Consider the following 17,720-nt stretch of genomic DNA (forward strand, 5'->3'; position numbering starts at 1 on the left):
AGTGATGTCCTTCTGCAAAAAAAGTCTGTACTGCAGAAATTCTGTGTCTGTATTTTTTTTACATAAACTTTTTTTTTTCACTTTATATAGAATTTTTGCAGTAAAAGAAAGAAAATGCATGCATTTACTTAACCCAACGAAACAAAACTGTAACGAGAGTTCAAATATAAGGGCAGAGCTGACACATAAACTAATGGAGTTTCTGTAACGTCAGCTGATGATAGTGTTTTTATTGTCAGTGTGTTATGATTGACTGAATGTTTATGTTGGAAGAGAACATGGGTTTGTGTTTTGAACAATAATTTCATTTTGAAACATGATTGCAGGGTTTTGTTAGACATGGTGTAGTGTGTTCGTTTATTATTGTATTTTGAAAAGTAGTTTAGAGGTTTAGTTTATAATGTGTGATTTTGAGCTTAAAATTAACTGTTTTGCCAATTGTGTATTTTAGGTGTGTTGCTGCGTTAAGAGTTTAGCAAACTTGTTAAATGTATTGAAAAAAGTGTCATAGCCATTGTAAAAAACTGTAATAAAACTTATGCAGTCTGCACCCTCAAAATCAAAAAGTACAAAGACTGCCACCTGGTGGAGCAAAGAGAAAACTTATTGACAATAACTTTTTAGATCGCTTTAGTACAAATTGTGTATGATAATAGAAATGCAGAATATGTGACTTTTAAAAAAAATAAATATTACATTAATGTAGTCATATGTTTTGACAGTTAATATGCCAGTGATTATGCTTCACAAAAGTTGTAGATGCCTTTACCACTATCAAAATGCTTTTGTAAACATCCAGTTATTCCATACAGCGATTAAAAAATGGCTATAAAGAAAGTCTTTGCTAAATGTAGAACTAAATACATTGATATGCATTGAAATACATGATGAATACTCTTGACACATGAAAGTGTAAAGCCTGCAGCTCACAACAAATGTGAAAAGTTATTGCATGTTATATTTAACAAATCGTTTACTGCAAATTTTTTTTTGTAATTTTGCTCACATGGATAATTGAATATTACTCAGATGATGTCATCACGCTGCTGTGCCGTCAGCCAATCGTTGCATTGCTGATCATGATTTCGAGGATCGATAGATCTGTCCTTCACAACACATGCAGCGATCTCAGATCAGTTTATCCAGACATTCTAATCTGATTTACGAACATGTTTGAAGAACCAAATTAGCGAGAGATCAGTTATCAAGATTAAAAGATCCAGCATCTACCAAATCATCTTAGATCATTTAAGCTAGGTACAAAGAACGGACCCCAGCACTTATGCTTTTCACTCATCACAGCCTACGTGCTGCTGCTGATGTGACAATAAAAGTGATTTGATTTGGATTTGGCGACAGACACTAGAGGCCATGGTCTTTAGCCTACTTGTTAGAGCAACTGCTGTGCGGAAGGTCGCCAGTTTGATCTCAGCTTGGAGCAGGTTGGTTGGTGAAGGGCCAGCAGGGTTACACAGGCCTCGGTAAGCTCACTATTCAAATTCCTTTAACGTCATTGGATGAAAAATACAGACCAGTTTTTCTCCTTCTATTTATTGCCAAAACCCTACAAAGGGCTGTTTTCAACAAAATTTTCAAATGTTTAACTCACATCAAACTGCCTGAAGGATATCGGCTTGGAAAAAACATCACCAACTGTTTACTCATTTGCTTATTACATCAACTTCCCTGGAACTCCACACATTGAACAAAATTTTTCAATCCAGCTGTGATCATCTACAATTACCCCATGTAGTTCGGTAAAAAATGATTCTGGATGATCAGTTTTCCTTCAAAAAGGATATTGCTAACACAGCTCCATCATGGTGATCTGCACTTTTAACATCAGAAAAATGTGACTCTTCTTAACAGATCATGCAGCACAACTTTTAGTGCAAACTCTTGTTATTTCAAGGCTGCACTCCAACAGTGCTCTTCTAGCTGGATTCCCATCCTGCACCCTTAATCCTCTACAGATGCTCCAGAACGCTGCAGCTCATTTGGTCTTCAATGAGAGCCCATGTAACTCATCTCTTTATCTCTGCATTGGTTACTGTTCAAGGCTCAAATCAAGTTAAAATCACTGACTCTGCCACCTCTTACCTCCACCTACTGCTGAAGGTCAACATCCCCTCCAGAAGCCTGCAATCTGTGAGTGAGCACAAGCTATAAATCACTTTCCAAAACCTTTTCATTGACTGTTTCATGCTGGAGGAATGTCTTCCCATTCCCAACTAAATGTAAATGTAATATTCTCAAATGTAAGTTTCTCAGTCTCAAAAATAGATAAAAAAACTCTATAACATTAATCCATGCACAGCTCTATTCATTTGCAAAAACAATTCATAAATTAAAAGACAATTTGTGAATTAAAAAAAATTGGGTTTGTGAATTTAAGAATTGTGTGCTACTTCACAAAAATTCCAGAGACCTAAGGAGATCACTAAATTTGTCCCTCTGGGGCAGTGGCTTTCTTTGAATACTACATGTGTTTGTAGCAACCAAGTTAATCAATGGTTTTAAACCATTATAGCAGGGGGGTATTCCAGAAAGCTGGGTTAACTTACCATCTGCTAAAACCTACCCAGATAGCAAAATACACTCGGGCCAGTTCCGGCTAGATTGTCGCCTGCCGAAGACTTACCCCTCGGCCCAACTCCGGCTGCCGGACTCGGGCCGGATGCCTGTGGACTCACTGCCCGATTCCGGCCCGAATCAAGCGGGCCAGATGCGGCGGCCGTAAGCGAGCCGACGCTGCGCATCCGCGCCGGAATCGGCGCGAGGGTAATGTGCGCTGCGGCCCGGAGCTGGCGCGACTCCGTATTTATACACCTTATAAAACCTTTTGGTATTACATTGGTACTTGATATATGGTATTACAACCATTTGAATTTATACAACAGCAAACACAGGCTATAATGTAAACACAAAGTGTAAGCACTGTGTTTAACCTTTGAATAAAGTGCAAACTGCATACATATTCTGTAACGAAAATAATCAGACAAATGACAAAATAAATAAATGTTAAACGTTTATTAATTGCAAGAAAAAAATAGTACTAAAATTTTATAAATAATTTTGTAGTGCACAAGAATATCAATATAAAAACAACAATAAAACAACACAATAAAGACACACAGAAAGATTTAAACAAAAATCTAAAAATTACACACAAACACAGATGTTTTTAAAACAACCCTGTTTTCCCAATAGACTTGAATTAAAATTTGTACAAACAGCTAAATTTTATATAAACCTAAATATAGAAACCAATTTAAGATATAGCAAGAAACATCTTAAAAATACCAATGACAATCCGTAAAATATCCAAGTCAAACTTGTAAAAAGTACTGCAGAATTCTGAAGAAACATCTTGAAACATTTTTTAATAAAACATTAAAATAATAATAAACAAACAAACAAATATATATATATATATATATATATATATATATATATATATATATATATATATATATATATATATAAATAATTGCAGAAGTATAAAGTCAAACTTATTTTTAAATAAACTTGAACAAAATCAATTGCACAAACAGCAAGACATGAGTGAGATGATTATACATTTCATATATATACACGCCTTGTGCAATTTTATATTTATAATTTTATTTGTATTACGTTTATTAAAAATGTATCAAGATGTTTCTTCAGAATTTGGCGCACACACATACATACATACATACATACCTACCTACATACCATACATATATACACACACACATATATATACATATACATATATATATATAAATGCAAATGAAAGAAACAAATTGTTCAAGTATCAGGGAACATCCTAATACACTTAAAAAGTTGTTTAAAAAATAAAACAAAATAGTGATGTAGACATTTGACACATTAGCTTTCTCTTCTTTCTTCCTCCATCCCTGTCAGGGGCAAGTTGTAGCTACCTTGTAATGCATTTTTCCACTTCTTTATCAGTGGCGTGGTATGGACATTTGTCCTCACTCCATCTGTGATTAAAAGATAAACAGATAATTAGTAGTGAACAAGTACTAATGTAAAAAAAAAGAAAAAATTAGGAAAAAAGTAGGCTACCTACGAAGCAAAAAAAACAATAATAAAAAAAAACTTAAAACACTTTGAAATTAGCAAGAGCTTGAACTTACCAGTTTCTTCATTTGTTCGGGCTGCTCCTTTAGTTGATTTTCCAAATCAAATTGGCCAAAGGAAGGTCAAATGTGTTTACATCTGGAATTTCATCACGTCTGTTTTGGTTTTGTGAGAATCAGGCCCAGCTGCTGCTTTATGACGTTGCATGATTTTAAAACTTCAGTCAGTCGTGCTAAAAAAGAAAAATAACAGATTAGTATAAATCAACCTGTAGCTTATTCTCATACAACTTCTGTAAATACAACAGTGGGTTAGACACTGCTGATATTCTCTAGTTGATCTTTACTTTCTAGCTGCATTAAACCTTAACAAATTTAGTGATGTCTTCAATTCTTACAAAGACATCACGAGATGCAATAAGTTCTGTCTTGATCTCAAACTGCACTAGAACAAAGACTGTAAATGTTCATAGGTGTACTGCAGGAGTGTCCAAACTTTTTGGGCCGAGGGCCAGATGCAAAAAAACAAACGTTGTCGCGGGCCAAATTTTACATACATCACACAGACACACACACACACACACACACATACATATATATATAAGTAATTTTTCTTCATCACGGTATAGATGCGTCTATACTGTCCCTTGATCAGATACATTTACAAAACAAAACATCACTTTAGTATAGTGCCAGGGCAAAACTCACAGGTTGTAATAGATCAATGACAATGTTGACAGTATGTGTTTAAAATAATTGCAAACAAACCTGTTCTGTCTTTAGATGTATGACAGGCGATCATCGTCCTCATCTGTCTGCCAGTCAGAAATCACAGTTGCGTGTGGATGTTTTAGTCGAGCTTCCTCATATGCATCTATAATAAAACATCACATTGTTGTTAACCTCCCGTAAAGAAAAGTTCAAATCCTGAAATACTATCAAAGTTAATTAATGCATATAATACCTATAGTGTAAATAATCAGTACACTGAAGGTTGCACAAGATTTATTCAGAGATTCATGCAGAGTGACAGCCTTATGAATCTGAGACATAGATTTGTACGATGGCCAAGCACATGCATTATTCTGTACCCATGAAGATTAACCTACCATTGTGAAAAATGTTTGATGATGATGATAGCCAATAACAATAAACCATTTCAGCTGTTTGTGAAGCAATTAGTAATGTAATGTCTGAAAAGCTCAATCTATGTTGAAAATGTATCAGCAGTTTACAGCTTATGGACTTTTAGCACACAACTATAACATGCCTATTCACGTTCAAAAGAGTGTGCCATTGACTTCTTTGGTCGTGATGTACTGCAAAATGATCTCACTAACCTTTGTTAAACAAGAACAATGAGACTTAACCAACAAATATTGTTACCCATTCATTTAAATCAGAATTTATCACTGTCAATAACATAAAAAACAAAAAAAAACATCAAAATCTGCTTTAAGACGTTCAGTTTTACATTAACTGACCATTACAGCTTGAACAAAAGATATAATTGATTCACATAGGCTAACACATATGAATTAAAGTGCACACTAATATATTTCTCTTGGATAATTTAAATAGAATAGTAAACAGTCGAGTTTCCATCACTTTTCGTGACTAACTGCATAAACAGGATAAACAATAATATTTTATTAATCCAAAACGATTAGTTTTTATTTACACATAATCACAGAATTAATACTGTTGGATAAGTAAACGCCTGTACAATGATTTTTTTCAACATCCACGGTACTTTATAATGTTAAATCAGGAAAAAACACGTTTTGCCTTGTTAGTTAATGGATTCGTCTACAGAAACTTTCTTTAACGCAAAGTTAGCATACACACAAATTCGTTTCATGTTTCTTTAAAATAATTAAAATAGTTTTCAGTTACTACACACGTTACAATCTAACATTGTGTAAAAGGAAAATGAACTTTCAGGCGTGTTTGTAACTGTTAGCGTTAGCATACATTAGCTCCAGTCGTGTTTCTTAAAGCAAGTTACATTTCGTATCAAACTGTTTTAAATTACTAAACGCTGTTACAACCAAACACCGTGGAAATGTTTTAGGCTTTAAATTTGCTAATTATACATTACACAAGCAGTAAAAAGCTTACCTTTCTGACCGGAATCCACATGAAATATTTAAAAAACCAAACTTTTTCTTCTTGTGATCTTCGTGCCATGGTGGTTGACAACCAGCTTTTTGGAGCATTACCGCCACCGTCTGGATTGGAGTGTGGATCATGAGTTTAGTCACGCATGTGTTTATTATGAAACCAACTTCTGCTTTAAAACAAAAACAGTCAGCACAGGAGCGTGCTATCTCAAAAATAAGCGAATTTTACATAGTTTCTCTCTAGATGACATGTATAATCTATTTATAAATAATATTGTTTTGTTTGCGTCTAAACATTGCGACCATCCACACTAAATATTCTTTTTTTTTTTTTTTTTGCTATCGTACCATGAATATTTTCTCAAATTATCATTAAACGTGGAGCTAACAGATTACTAGATAAAATAAGAACTTAATCGGTTGCCATCAGCCTTAATCGGTTGCCATATGGTTGACCGGAATCGGGCCAGTGCTTTACAGCCGCATCACAACCGCATGTGCGCGAGCGAGCTGCGGGCCGCACTCGGCCCGGATAACACTCGCCGATGCCGAGTCGGAGCCGGAGGCGCCGGAGGGCAGCCGAGCTCGGGCCGATTACTGCCTGCTATCTGGGTAAACTCTCGGTTGATTTACCCAAAACCTGCTTACCGCGAGTATGTTGGTTCCAAAACAGGTGACAAGAGTTAGTTAAATCAACCTCCTGAAGATAACCGCGGGTTAATGCGCGTGCACGGCACACACCTGAAGGCATTTTCAGTAGATCGCCGAATTCACGAGTCACCATAGAAAATCACGGTGAGAAAAAAAGGGCAACGCACTTTACAGAGGCGAAGCTGGAGGTTTTAAACACAGAGATTACACTTCTGCTTCAACGAAGGAAAGAAATATAGAATAAGAAATAGATAAGAAAATAAAAAATAAATAATAGGAAAATGTAGGCCTATTAGTTTATTAAATTACACATGCCACCCTCCATTTTATTGTAATGATAAATATAACTACTCTTTAACATCCTTTTTGAGTATGTTGTGTAACCATTCATGCATTTATTTTTCTTGCCATTAATTTCTTAAGGCCACAATATGTGTATTGACTAATAAGGCTTATAGAAATTGTAATCTTTCTGGAGCTAGAACTCTGTCCAAAGTCATTAAACACAGAAACATTATCATAAAAGGTAATATTTAATTACTGGAGCTCTTTATTTAACACTCTAGAATATTCTTTCTGACATGCAGCTTATAGAAATAGGCCTAACTGCTGTGTACTATAATAAAGGCTTTTCAGTGGTTGAGTTTTTGACTTAAACCACACACTCTGTCACTGTTGTAAGTGATTGTTGTCAGGTAGCTTTAGGTTCTTTTTATTTTGCATGCAGACGAAGTTCCTTCTGCCTCAACTAACAAGCAGTGTAAGAATTTTCTGCACTTTTCCATATTTTAATTTTACTCTTGGATCACAAAATCTTTTGTCTACATATTTAAATTCTAAAGTAGCTGTATAAGGTCCATCTTTAAAGATAAAGTCACATGAGCATCAACTTAAGGTGAGAAATGTATATGAAAAATATGTTACACGTTGAAAGGTGTGTGTATAAAGGAGTGTACAAAATCATTCATTTTATTTCAGGAAATGAAGAAATGAACAGACCAAACTATTTGATTAAACATAGTTTTTCGACTAATTATATTTTTTTAGCACTCTTCCATCTGTTTTGTCTGCTTGGGTCACTGAGATTTCCTCTGGGTCAGGCTGCAGGTACGTGTCATCGTATAAGGCAGAAAAGGGTATCTTTTGTCCTCCAGCAAGTAACAATGTAGTGCCCAGTAATGATTCTATTTTATAATACAAATATAATAAAAATAAACATTGTGTTAAGCAACATTTGCTTTATAGTTTTTTTTTTTTTACTATATTTGTGTTATACACTTGAATCATTACTTCCTGAAAATCAGCCATTTAGCCTCAACATAGTGATGAGGTGGAGTGTATGATAAGCTGGTAAGTGGAAGCAGTAATGAGTTTAATAGTTGAAACACCAAAAGATTAAGGATAGAAAATTAAGTTGTACCTGCACACTTATACTTTGGACAAATTTTATATCATCAGTTTCCTTTAGTGACTGATGGAGCTTTAAAATCGGCTGCAATTAATGCACTCAATAGCATTTAGAATCCCTGAAAAAAATATTATATTAAAAAATGTAGGTGTGTGTGCGTGAATGTATATATAAGATTAACGTCCTACATCTTAAATTAAAGATATATTTTCCTACAAAAGACAAAGCTGCCACTTATAATATTATACAGAAAAATGTGAGGGTGCAGAAGGAGAGAAAAAACACAAGATCTGTATGTGAGATTCGAACTTGCTCCGTTGTGCGCTCCATTGTACTTCATCAACGCACTGTCCACTACGCTATTCCCGTGCTCTGAATCATCTGTGTAATGATACACAGTGATTTATGACCAAGGAACTGTACAAAAGTGTAAAAAACAGTTCAGTGCCAGGCATACTGTACAGGTGGTCATACTGCCACATTGTACAGTTGCCTAAAATGCCCTGACGCGAATATAAAGAGCTGCACTGAATGTTTTTTATGGTAAGCGCAGACCCGCGGTTTGTCACATTTGATTTCAAAAAGGTTTGTTAAATACATTAACATTATGACTTTGGTTATGAAAAAAACTATGCACTTATAACCATCTCAACAACGAAAAAACTTGTATCTGTGTGTCCACATCCATAAATATTCTCATCAAAAGAGCACGCAATGCTCAGTAAACTCTCTGAAACAGACAAACTCTGAAACATAGCAACTTACTCTCTGAACATAACCTGCTCCGGAGCAGGTTATGTTCAGAGAGTAAGTTGCTATGGCTACTTAACATACCCAGAAGTTACCTCCGATTTTGGAACCAAAGTTGAGGTTATCCACCTACTTACTCTCAAACTTACCCGGGTATGTCACATAACCTGCTTTCTGGAACAGCCCCCAGATGAATCCTTCTTTATGTGTCTGAAATGTATGATGTCTGGTACTAAACAAACGCTAGAGATATTTGCAATACATTGGTGTAAATGAAAATCTAGTATCAGAAACAGTATTTGTCTTGTAACATTTGATGTAAGATAGTAACAAACTTACAAGATATTTTACCACATGAAATTATTAAGCAGTCTGTTAATGACTTACCCTGAGCATAATGGTACAAGGCATGGTCCCGCCCTCTATGGCAACTGCTCATTTGAAGACAGCGCCATTGGGATGGACCAAACCAGATCAAAAACCTACTGCCACAGTAAAACTTTGCTTTTTGCATTAGCTTGCTCATGCTCACAGCTGCTCTGCCTCCTCTCGCCTTGCTTTCGGACACTGCACCGCCATTTAATCAGGTCGCAAAGAACATTCCATGCAACCTCTTAAAGTTTAGAAACCGCCGAAACCACAAAACAACTTTTGCAAACCGATTCTCAGCAGCGTCTGTCACCCCGGTAACCCAGGACAACTTCTACTCACAAGCGAGTGAATCCTAAGGACGTCACTGAAGCTGAGTCACCAATCAATCAGGAATGCCGTGTTTCGTTGAGGCCAGTCGATGAAGGAAACTCAAACAAATGTTGTCTTTTGCTGATCTGGTGCAAATTGATCTTAAGCAGTTAAAGATAAGCCAAATCTCTGCTTTTGTGGTTTCTCAGATCTTGTAATAATAGCAAAAATAAATTTGGGATGGTTGTCAACTCATTTTGCACTGGGGTGGGGGGGGGGGTTTGGGGGGGGGGGGGGGGGGTGATTTGGTTCAGAAGCCGCTTGTCTGAAAGAGTATTGAACGGGCCAAAGAATGCAATGAATTGGCAGCGTAAGCTTCATTGCCAATTATCCCAGCATATAAGCACACCTGGAGCGAGCAAATGCCATCCTTTTAAGCTGAAGAGCCTTTCAAACAGCTAAGGGACAGTCATTATGGCAATGGAGTATAGCACTTCCGTTCCCCTCCTCGGGGAACGAAGGGTTACTTCTGTAACCTCGAACGTTCCCCTTCGGTTGGGGAACTTCAGTGCTATCAAGTGGATTTGATCTTTGAGAAAATCCACGAAATGGGAGAACTATGGAAAGCGCCATAATGACTGCACCTTACCAACGCCCCTGATGAGGGGATAGTCAAGCAAGCGTGACGCACCCACATCATGGGAGGCGTGGTCCTCCAATGTGTCCCTGACCCTAATTTATCCTACTTCAACAGAAGTCTTACGGATTTAGATATATTTTTTGGGAAGTCGTGAGCATCTAGATAATTCTAGGAAAATACGACAGTACGTTGGGAAGCGTGCAATCCCGATAGGGAGGACGCTGCTGAGGCCATTCGTTACCCAAGGGGGGAAAGATGGCAGAATTTACATATGGACTAGCCCTAAAAAGGGGGAGTACGCATAGCAAAAAAGTGGTTAGCGGAGAGGGAAGAAACGGGTCCACCCAGGGGGGGGGGGTTGGGGGACTTAACCGTGGCGGAATAAGCATATGGGATCGCCTAGTGGGGATCACGCATAGCAGCCACCTATACCCAAAACACAGGCTGACCAGCGGGCAGACCTACAACGTAGTGGGCCAGCAAGTGACTCCTCCGCTGAGTCAGTGCTGGGGGCCACGGAGGAATCTGCAGGGCTCACCTGACGGGGAACTTTACTGACAAATAAAAAGGTGCACGTACCTCCGTGTTAGGGAGATTGACGCAGCAAGCGTGTTTCAACACCCTACCGAATTGTTTTCTCAATCACCAAAGGGTTACCTAATACCCTTGAGGAAACCGGCTCCACTCGCAGATTGTAAAACCTTGTAAATGTGTCGGGTGTCACCCAGCCCGCAGCTCTACAGATGTCTGTTAGAGAGGCACCGCGTGCGCACGCTCGAGAGAATGCGAAGCTCGGAGTTGAGTGCACACGCACTCTCGGGTGACAGGGCTCACCTCGGCTCTGATAAGCGAGAGAATGGCATCCACAAACCAGTGGGAAAACTTTATTCGGTTGGACACTTCCCTGCTGCCGACCGCCATAACAGACGGAGCTGCTCAGATGATCTAAACTCTGGGTGCGGTCCGTATAATACGCAAGACGCAAACTGGACAATAAAGAAAGGGCTGGGTCTGCCTCCTCCGAGGGCAGCAAATCACGAGGAGGGAGAGCTCTGACATCCAGGTCCGGTTGAGCCAGAGGCGCGCAATCAGCAACCTGTTCCTCGTCCTCCCTGACCTTGCACAGTAACTGCGCGAGCAGGCTCACTGGGGGAAACGCGTATTTGCGCATGCCCCGAGGCCAGCTGTAAGCCAGTGCATCCGTGCCGAGAGCACTCGGTCAGGGAAAGAACAACTGGCAATGAGCTATCTCGGGGGAAGCAACAGATTGATCTGGGCTTCCCCGAATCGCGCCCATATGAGCTGGACAGACTCGGGGTGGACTCTCCATTCTCCAGGACGTAAGGCTGCCGTGAGAGCGCATCGGCTGCACGGTTGAGCTTGCCTGAATATGAATGGCGTGCAGCGATTTCAGCTACGGATGACTCCAGAGGAGCAGACGGCGGGCTAACTGAGACATGCGGCGAGAGCGCATAACCCCCATACGGTTGATATATACGCCGCCGCTGCCGTACTGTCCATCCTGACCAGCACGTGTTGCCGCTCCGGCACCGGGAAAAAACGGTGAAGAGCGAGGAACACTGCCAACAGCGAGCCAACGCACACGCAGCGGACTCAGTAGTCTGAAGAGCTAAGTCGGCAGCGGTGCGAAGCTCGTAAGCCTGGGATGGACCCACCCTCGTGCAGCTCGGCCAGCGCCTGCACTTGGTAGCGCTGGTAGGTGGCTATTGCATGCAAGGCCGAAGCAGCCTGGCCCGCAGCCTTGTAAGCTCAAGCTCCGAGGGAGACAGATAACTTACAGGCTTTGGATGGAAGACGAGGCGGACCCCGCCAAGAAGAGGAGCCGCCTTCACCTGGTGAGGATTAACCGCCACCGCGCACTCAACCTGAGGAATCGCCACATACCCCCTGGCCGTTCCACCATTAAGTGTGGTGAGTGTGAAGGGACACGCAGCACGAGCAGAAAAAAGTGCCCTTCAAGACCGGGTGAGCCTACTGTGCACCTCCGGGAAGAAGGGGACACCCCTCTAGTCGGTCCGGCCGCGGAGCTGGGGGATAAACCAGCTCCAACTTACGGCCGAAGCAGCCCGGGAAAGCACGGCTAACATGTTCGTTTCAGGATCCGTTTGACAGCGCTCACCTGCCCGGAGGGGGCGAGCGGGTCTGGAACATCATCGGTCAATGAAAGCCCACCCTCCGATGCCGCGGTGGACGTCTGGTCTTCGATGTCATTGAGCGTGAGGTCTACCATCTGTTAGACGGATCGCTTCCCCCGCCGAAGCTTGGATGGAACGCTTACGCCCTATTCACACGAGGCTTCAGCGTCAACGCTTGACAGAGGGCTTGTCTGAAGTTGGAGCTGAAACGATCGTCATAGAAGCGTCAGCCAATGAAATTCAGTCAGCAATAGGCCACTGTCTGAGCTGGTGTATTTGCATACAGCGATCTGATTGGCTGACGCTTCCGTCGGCGCTTGAAAAGTTGAGCTGGTCCCAACTTCTGCAGCGAGGAACGCTTCTGAAGCGGCGCCGACGGATCCACAATGCAGTTCGGCAACGCCTGACGTCACCTATTCAAAGTGAATGGGAAGCGTTGACGCTGACGCCCCGTGTGAATAGGGCGTTAGAGGAGCGGGAGGTCCACGGGCCCGTGGGCGACGTATTATCTCTCGCTGAAACCCTCAGATCTGCCTGAGTGCCCGCTGCAGAGCAGGGGACAACTGGGGTGGTTTGCCCTTTTGCAAAGGCTAGCCATGATCTTTACTGCGCAACAGTCATGGCATCGCAATGATGACATGAACTGCCCGCGAGCAGCGCATTAACATGCTGGACCCCCCAGGCATGCAACGCAGTGCCCGTGCCCATCATCCGAGGACAGGAAACCACCGCATCCAGAAATGCACAGTCGGAGTGCCGTCCTGAAAAGGACTGTGTTGCTCTTTCTGTGAAGTTTGCAACTTTATACGCACCGCTCTGGAGGACCGGACCCAAAGAACGCCAGGCATGGGAGAAAACCCAGCTCGACCGTCTGCCGCTGCGTGTACACACTCTGGACAGGGAGAATGCTCTCGTTCGCTCGGAATCGCTGGATCACAGCAGGAGGAACCCTTATCGACTCGATGAGAAAGTCTCTGAAGCAAAAAGGATGGCGTTTGCTCGCTCCAGGTGTGCTTCATTGCTTATTATCCCAGCATATAAGCACATCTGCGCAAGCTTACGCTGCTAATTCATTGCATTCATTGGTCCGTTCAATACTCTTTCAGACAAGGGGCTTCTGAACCAAATCCCCCCCCACCCCCCCACCCCCCTTTCGTGGATTTTCACAAAGATCAAATCCACTTAATTGCACTGAAGTTCCCCAAACGAAGGGGAACCACTGCTCTTAGGTACTCAAAAAACAAACTAGCAAACTCAACGTAAATTGCTTTCCTTAAGTTACTTTTCTACTTCACTATATCCATGTAAACATTTCTTTACAATTTTTAAAACAGTTTGATAATTTAGTCTGTTAATTTCTCTGGAACAATAAGCACTCTAGGTTGCATAGGAGTACATCGCAACAGCCAGGGTTGGGGCTTCCTTAGCATTTATTTCATTATTACGCCTTTAGTCTGAGACTCGTGCACTGGTTCATCCCTCCTGAGAGAGCTCCATCTTGGTTTATGGGTCAAGCCATCCTACTCTCCATTCCACCATTACAATATCTATTCATCTATTTATTCATTTTGTTTTGTAATTGTGTTATTGTTGAGGCTGATCTCAATAATTTTTTTAAAGATAGAATTTTAGGTGCAGGCTAGGACTGTCTCTGCCATTTACGGATAACATTGTCCTTTTGGCTTCATAGGACATGGACCTGCAGCCTGCAGTGGGACGGTTTGCTGCTGAGTGTGACATGGCAGGGAAAGAACAGCACCTCTAAGTCAGAAACCATGGTGCTTGACTGGAAAAAGGTGGCCATCTCCAGTTTGACGGAGAGTCCTTACCCCAAACTGAGTTCAAGTATCTGAGGTTGTTTTTTTTTTTTTAATGAGGAATGGAATGTGAGATTTAAAGTTGGATTAATGCAGCGGCAGCAGTAATGCAGTTGCTGTGATTGTCTGTTGTGGTGAAGGAGCTGAGATTTCTGTTAACATATGTGTTATCTGATTAAACCTCTTGTCACAGTGTGAACACTTGTATGGTCTCTCCAGTGTGAATCGTCTGGTGCATTTTCAACTTTGGAGCTGTAATAAAAGTCTTCTCACACTCAAAGCACAAATACTCTTTAACACCAGTGTGGATCTTCATGTGTTCATTAAGGTTTGCTGATCAATTAAAACTTCACACAGAGTCCATGTAAATGGTTTCTCTCAAGTGTGGGTCTTCATGTGTTTAATAAAGGTCTGAGGAGCTGCTGAAACCCATTCCACACCGAAGCTCCAGTCTCACTAGAGTTTGAGCATGCAAAATATTGTTGAATGTCGCTGCGAAAAGGGGCGGGATTAAACAAGATGATTAGACATTAAGTGAGCGATTCGTCTATATTTTACTAACTGTCCAGAGAGGTCATGTTTTGATGTTCGATTGGACTTATAAAGTCAAGTGATGCAATTTCACAGGTCAGAGTTTACCAAGCTTGAACTTTACAAGGCAGTGAACTGCGAAACGTGACGCACAAACTTGCGTTTCCAGTCTGACGCATTCGCGTGCTATGAATAGAAGTTTATGGGGAGAAAAGTCCAGTGTGACTGCGGCTTATTTGCAAGTGAATGGTTTCTCTCCAGTGTGGATTCTCATGTGTCGATTAAGGTGTGATGAGCTGTTAAAACTCTTCCCACACTGAGGGCATGTGAATGGTTTTTCTCCAGTGTGGACCCTCATGTGTAGATTAAGGTTTGATGATTGGCTGAAACTCATTCCACACTGAGGGCATGCGAATGGTTTCTCTCCAGTGTGGATCCTCATGTGTAGATTAAGGTTTGATGATTGGCTGAAGCTCATTCCACACTGAGTGCATGTGAATGGTTTCTCTCCAGTGTGGATCATCATGTGTCGATTAAGGTGTGATGAACGATTAAAACTCTTCCCACACTGAGTGCATGTGAATGGTTTCTCTCCATTGTGGCTCATAATGTGTAGATTAAGGGATGATGAGCGGATGAAACTCGTCCCACACTGAGTGCATGTGAATGGTTTCTCTCCAGTGTGGATCCTCATGTGTCGATTAAGATTTGATGATTGGTTGAAATTCTTCCCACACTGAGTGCAAGTGAATGGTTTCTCTCTAGTGTGGATCCTCATGTGTAGATTAAGGTTTGATGATTGGCTGAAACTCTTCTCACACTGAGTGCATGTGAATGGTTTCTCTCCAGTGTGGATCCTCATGTGTTGATTAAGGTGTGATGAGCTGTTAAAACTGTTCCCACACTGAGTGCATGTGAATGGTTTCTTTCCAGTGTGGATCCTCTTGTGAATCTTAAGATCCCTTTTTCTTCCAAAACTCGTTCCACACTGAGTGCAGGTGAAATGATTCTTGTCTCTCCTTTTCAAAATACCATCAGTCTGTAAATTAGTTTTTTCTTCAATTTTGACATGATGTTCCTCCTCTTTACTCCCCTCATTCTCTTCAATTAGGTCTAAAATGAATAACATAACATTAGGTTTCTTTGAGTCTTAATAACTTTCATCAAAAGCTGAAAAGTGAAAAGACACTGGAAACACTGGCTTTACACACTGTAATATTGATGCACATTAAATGCAAAATAAATCAGATCATATTGCGTTTTGTCCACATTTAATCAGATCCTATTCAATTCATCTTTATTTATCTAGTGCTTTTACAATGTAAATTTTGTCCAAGCTGCTTAACCTAGAAGTTATAGTAAATAGACTGTGCACAAACTCTGCTGCCATGTTTCCGGTAGAAAATCAGTCAGACTCTTTACTTCAGCATAGCGTGTTCTACAGCGAAATCTAATAGCGGCGAAACCTAAACGCATCAGAGCATGGCAAAAAAGGGAGATTTACTTTTAAATTGATGAGGATCCTGTGCCAGTGGATGTCCAGCATCAGGAACATCATTATTGTTCAGTTCCAGAACTCTTGGTAGTTGATTAATACACCAAATCAGGCTGACAATCTCTGTGAAGAGGTGGAGTGACTAAAAGGAGACTACTTCGATGCTGCTTTTAGTGATGTTATAAGGTTCTAAAGCTACAATTAAAAAATGATGTACTGGAATTTAACCAAGGTGAAAGTAACAAGTTGTAATTGTATTTTATATAAATATTACGTTTAACCATTCTATAGTAAATTCTATTATACTGTACATTGTTTTCTTGCCTTTGTGCATGTCCTGAGGCTTATCTGAAGACCTACATGTTGACATTTGAAATCCCTGACAAGATGCAGAAATGCCATCTAAAAAGGTCAACTGCTGTTTGTCCAATCAGGGACAGTGGCAACGTAAATATACAAATGATTTTGTTAACCCGGGTTTTGCCAATGTGAAACATCTGTTAATAAACACTCAGGATTATATTTTAACCACAGGTAAAGCATGAGCAGTGTGGATTTTACAGATAAACCAGGATTATTAGACTTGTTTGTTGGCCAGTTGTAGTCAGTGCAATGCTAAACAATATTGTTCCACTATAATTTGTTTGTTTTGCCTCATGTTGTCCTACAGAAACATCATATGGTTTAAAATACTGTACAATGTTTTATTATAATTAATTTTTTTTGTCCATTTTATTCAGCATATTTAAAATTGGGGGCATCCACTTTTTGGACATGCTTTAAACCAGGGTTTCTGCAGGTTTTACTAAATTAAATTTAAGACCTTTAAAGACATTTTTAAGACCATTATGAATGAAATTTTAGATTCATAAAAGGCTAAACAATCTTTCAAATGACCCAGATGGGAAATATTTTTATTTGCCATTTCAAAAAATATTATCATTTAAAACATGTATTAATATAATATTAAATAAATTATAAAAATTATATTTGAGATATTTTGTAACAAAAGATTTTATATATTCTGTAAAAACAAGCAAGCTTTACTTGTATCCATACACTTTTTCCAACATTAACTTTCTTTATAATAATTATAAACAAATGAACAAATGTTTTAAAAGTTCTAAAAACTATAATAAACTAAATCTATGTACAACAATCTGTCCAGGTTGATGTCCTCAGCAGTAAATACATGGAGCTCGTTTAAACAAATTTTATTGTAAGGAAAATAATTAAACCGTTATAATAAATAGAGTTAAAACGACCTTTTGAATAAAAAATTGTTTATTGAGATAGGTTGTTGGTGATTGTATGCACATTGGCCAGATTGGGTAGCAAAACATGAAAAAAGGAAAATAAAGACTTGATTAAAAAAAAAAA

The 17,720-nt window shown here is 40.0% G+C and overlaps 1 protein-coding gene and 1 long non-coding RNA gene across 4 annotated transcripts in view; both read right to left on the reverse strand.

Moving 5' to 3' along the window:
- Nucleotides 1-3,015: 3,015 nt before the first annotated feature.
- On the reverse strand, nucleotides 3,016-6,264 carry LOC137491063 (uncharacterized). Its single transcript, XR_015484403.2, has 3 exons — nucleotides 4,857-6,264; nucleotides 4,146-4,321; nucleotides 3,016-3,989 (listed from the first exon to the last, which is right to left on the reverse strand). It is a non-coding gene; the product is annotated as an uncharacterized LOC137491063 (long non-coding RNA).
- Nucleotides 6,265-14,063: 7,799 nt separating this feature from the next.
- The window catches only part of LOC137491040 (uncharacterized), a 48,323-nt gene continuing 44,666 nt past the window's right edge, over nucleotides 14,064-17,720 (reverse strand). For all 3 annotated transcript variants that reach the window (XM_087250160.1, XM_087250159.1, XM_087250158.1), the window contains one exon: nucleotides 14,064-15,958. In XM_087250160.1, the coding sequence (XP_087106286.1) occupies nucleotides 15,078-15,958 (881 nt within the window). In that variant the 3' untranslated portion in view covers nucleotides 14,064-15,077. The remainder of the gene's footprint in view (nucleotides 15,959-17,720) is intronic.

The sequence above is a fragment of the Danio rerio genome, chromosome 4 (genome assembly GCF_052040795.2).
Source record: "Danio rerio strain M-AB ecotype USA chromosome 4, GRCz13ab, whole genome shotgun sequence".
NCBI classification, from domain to species: Eukaryota; Metazoa; Chordata; class Actinopteri; order Cypriniformes; family Danionidae; genus Danio; species Danio rerio.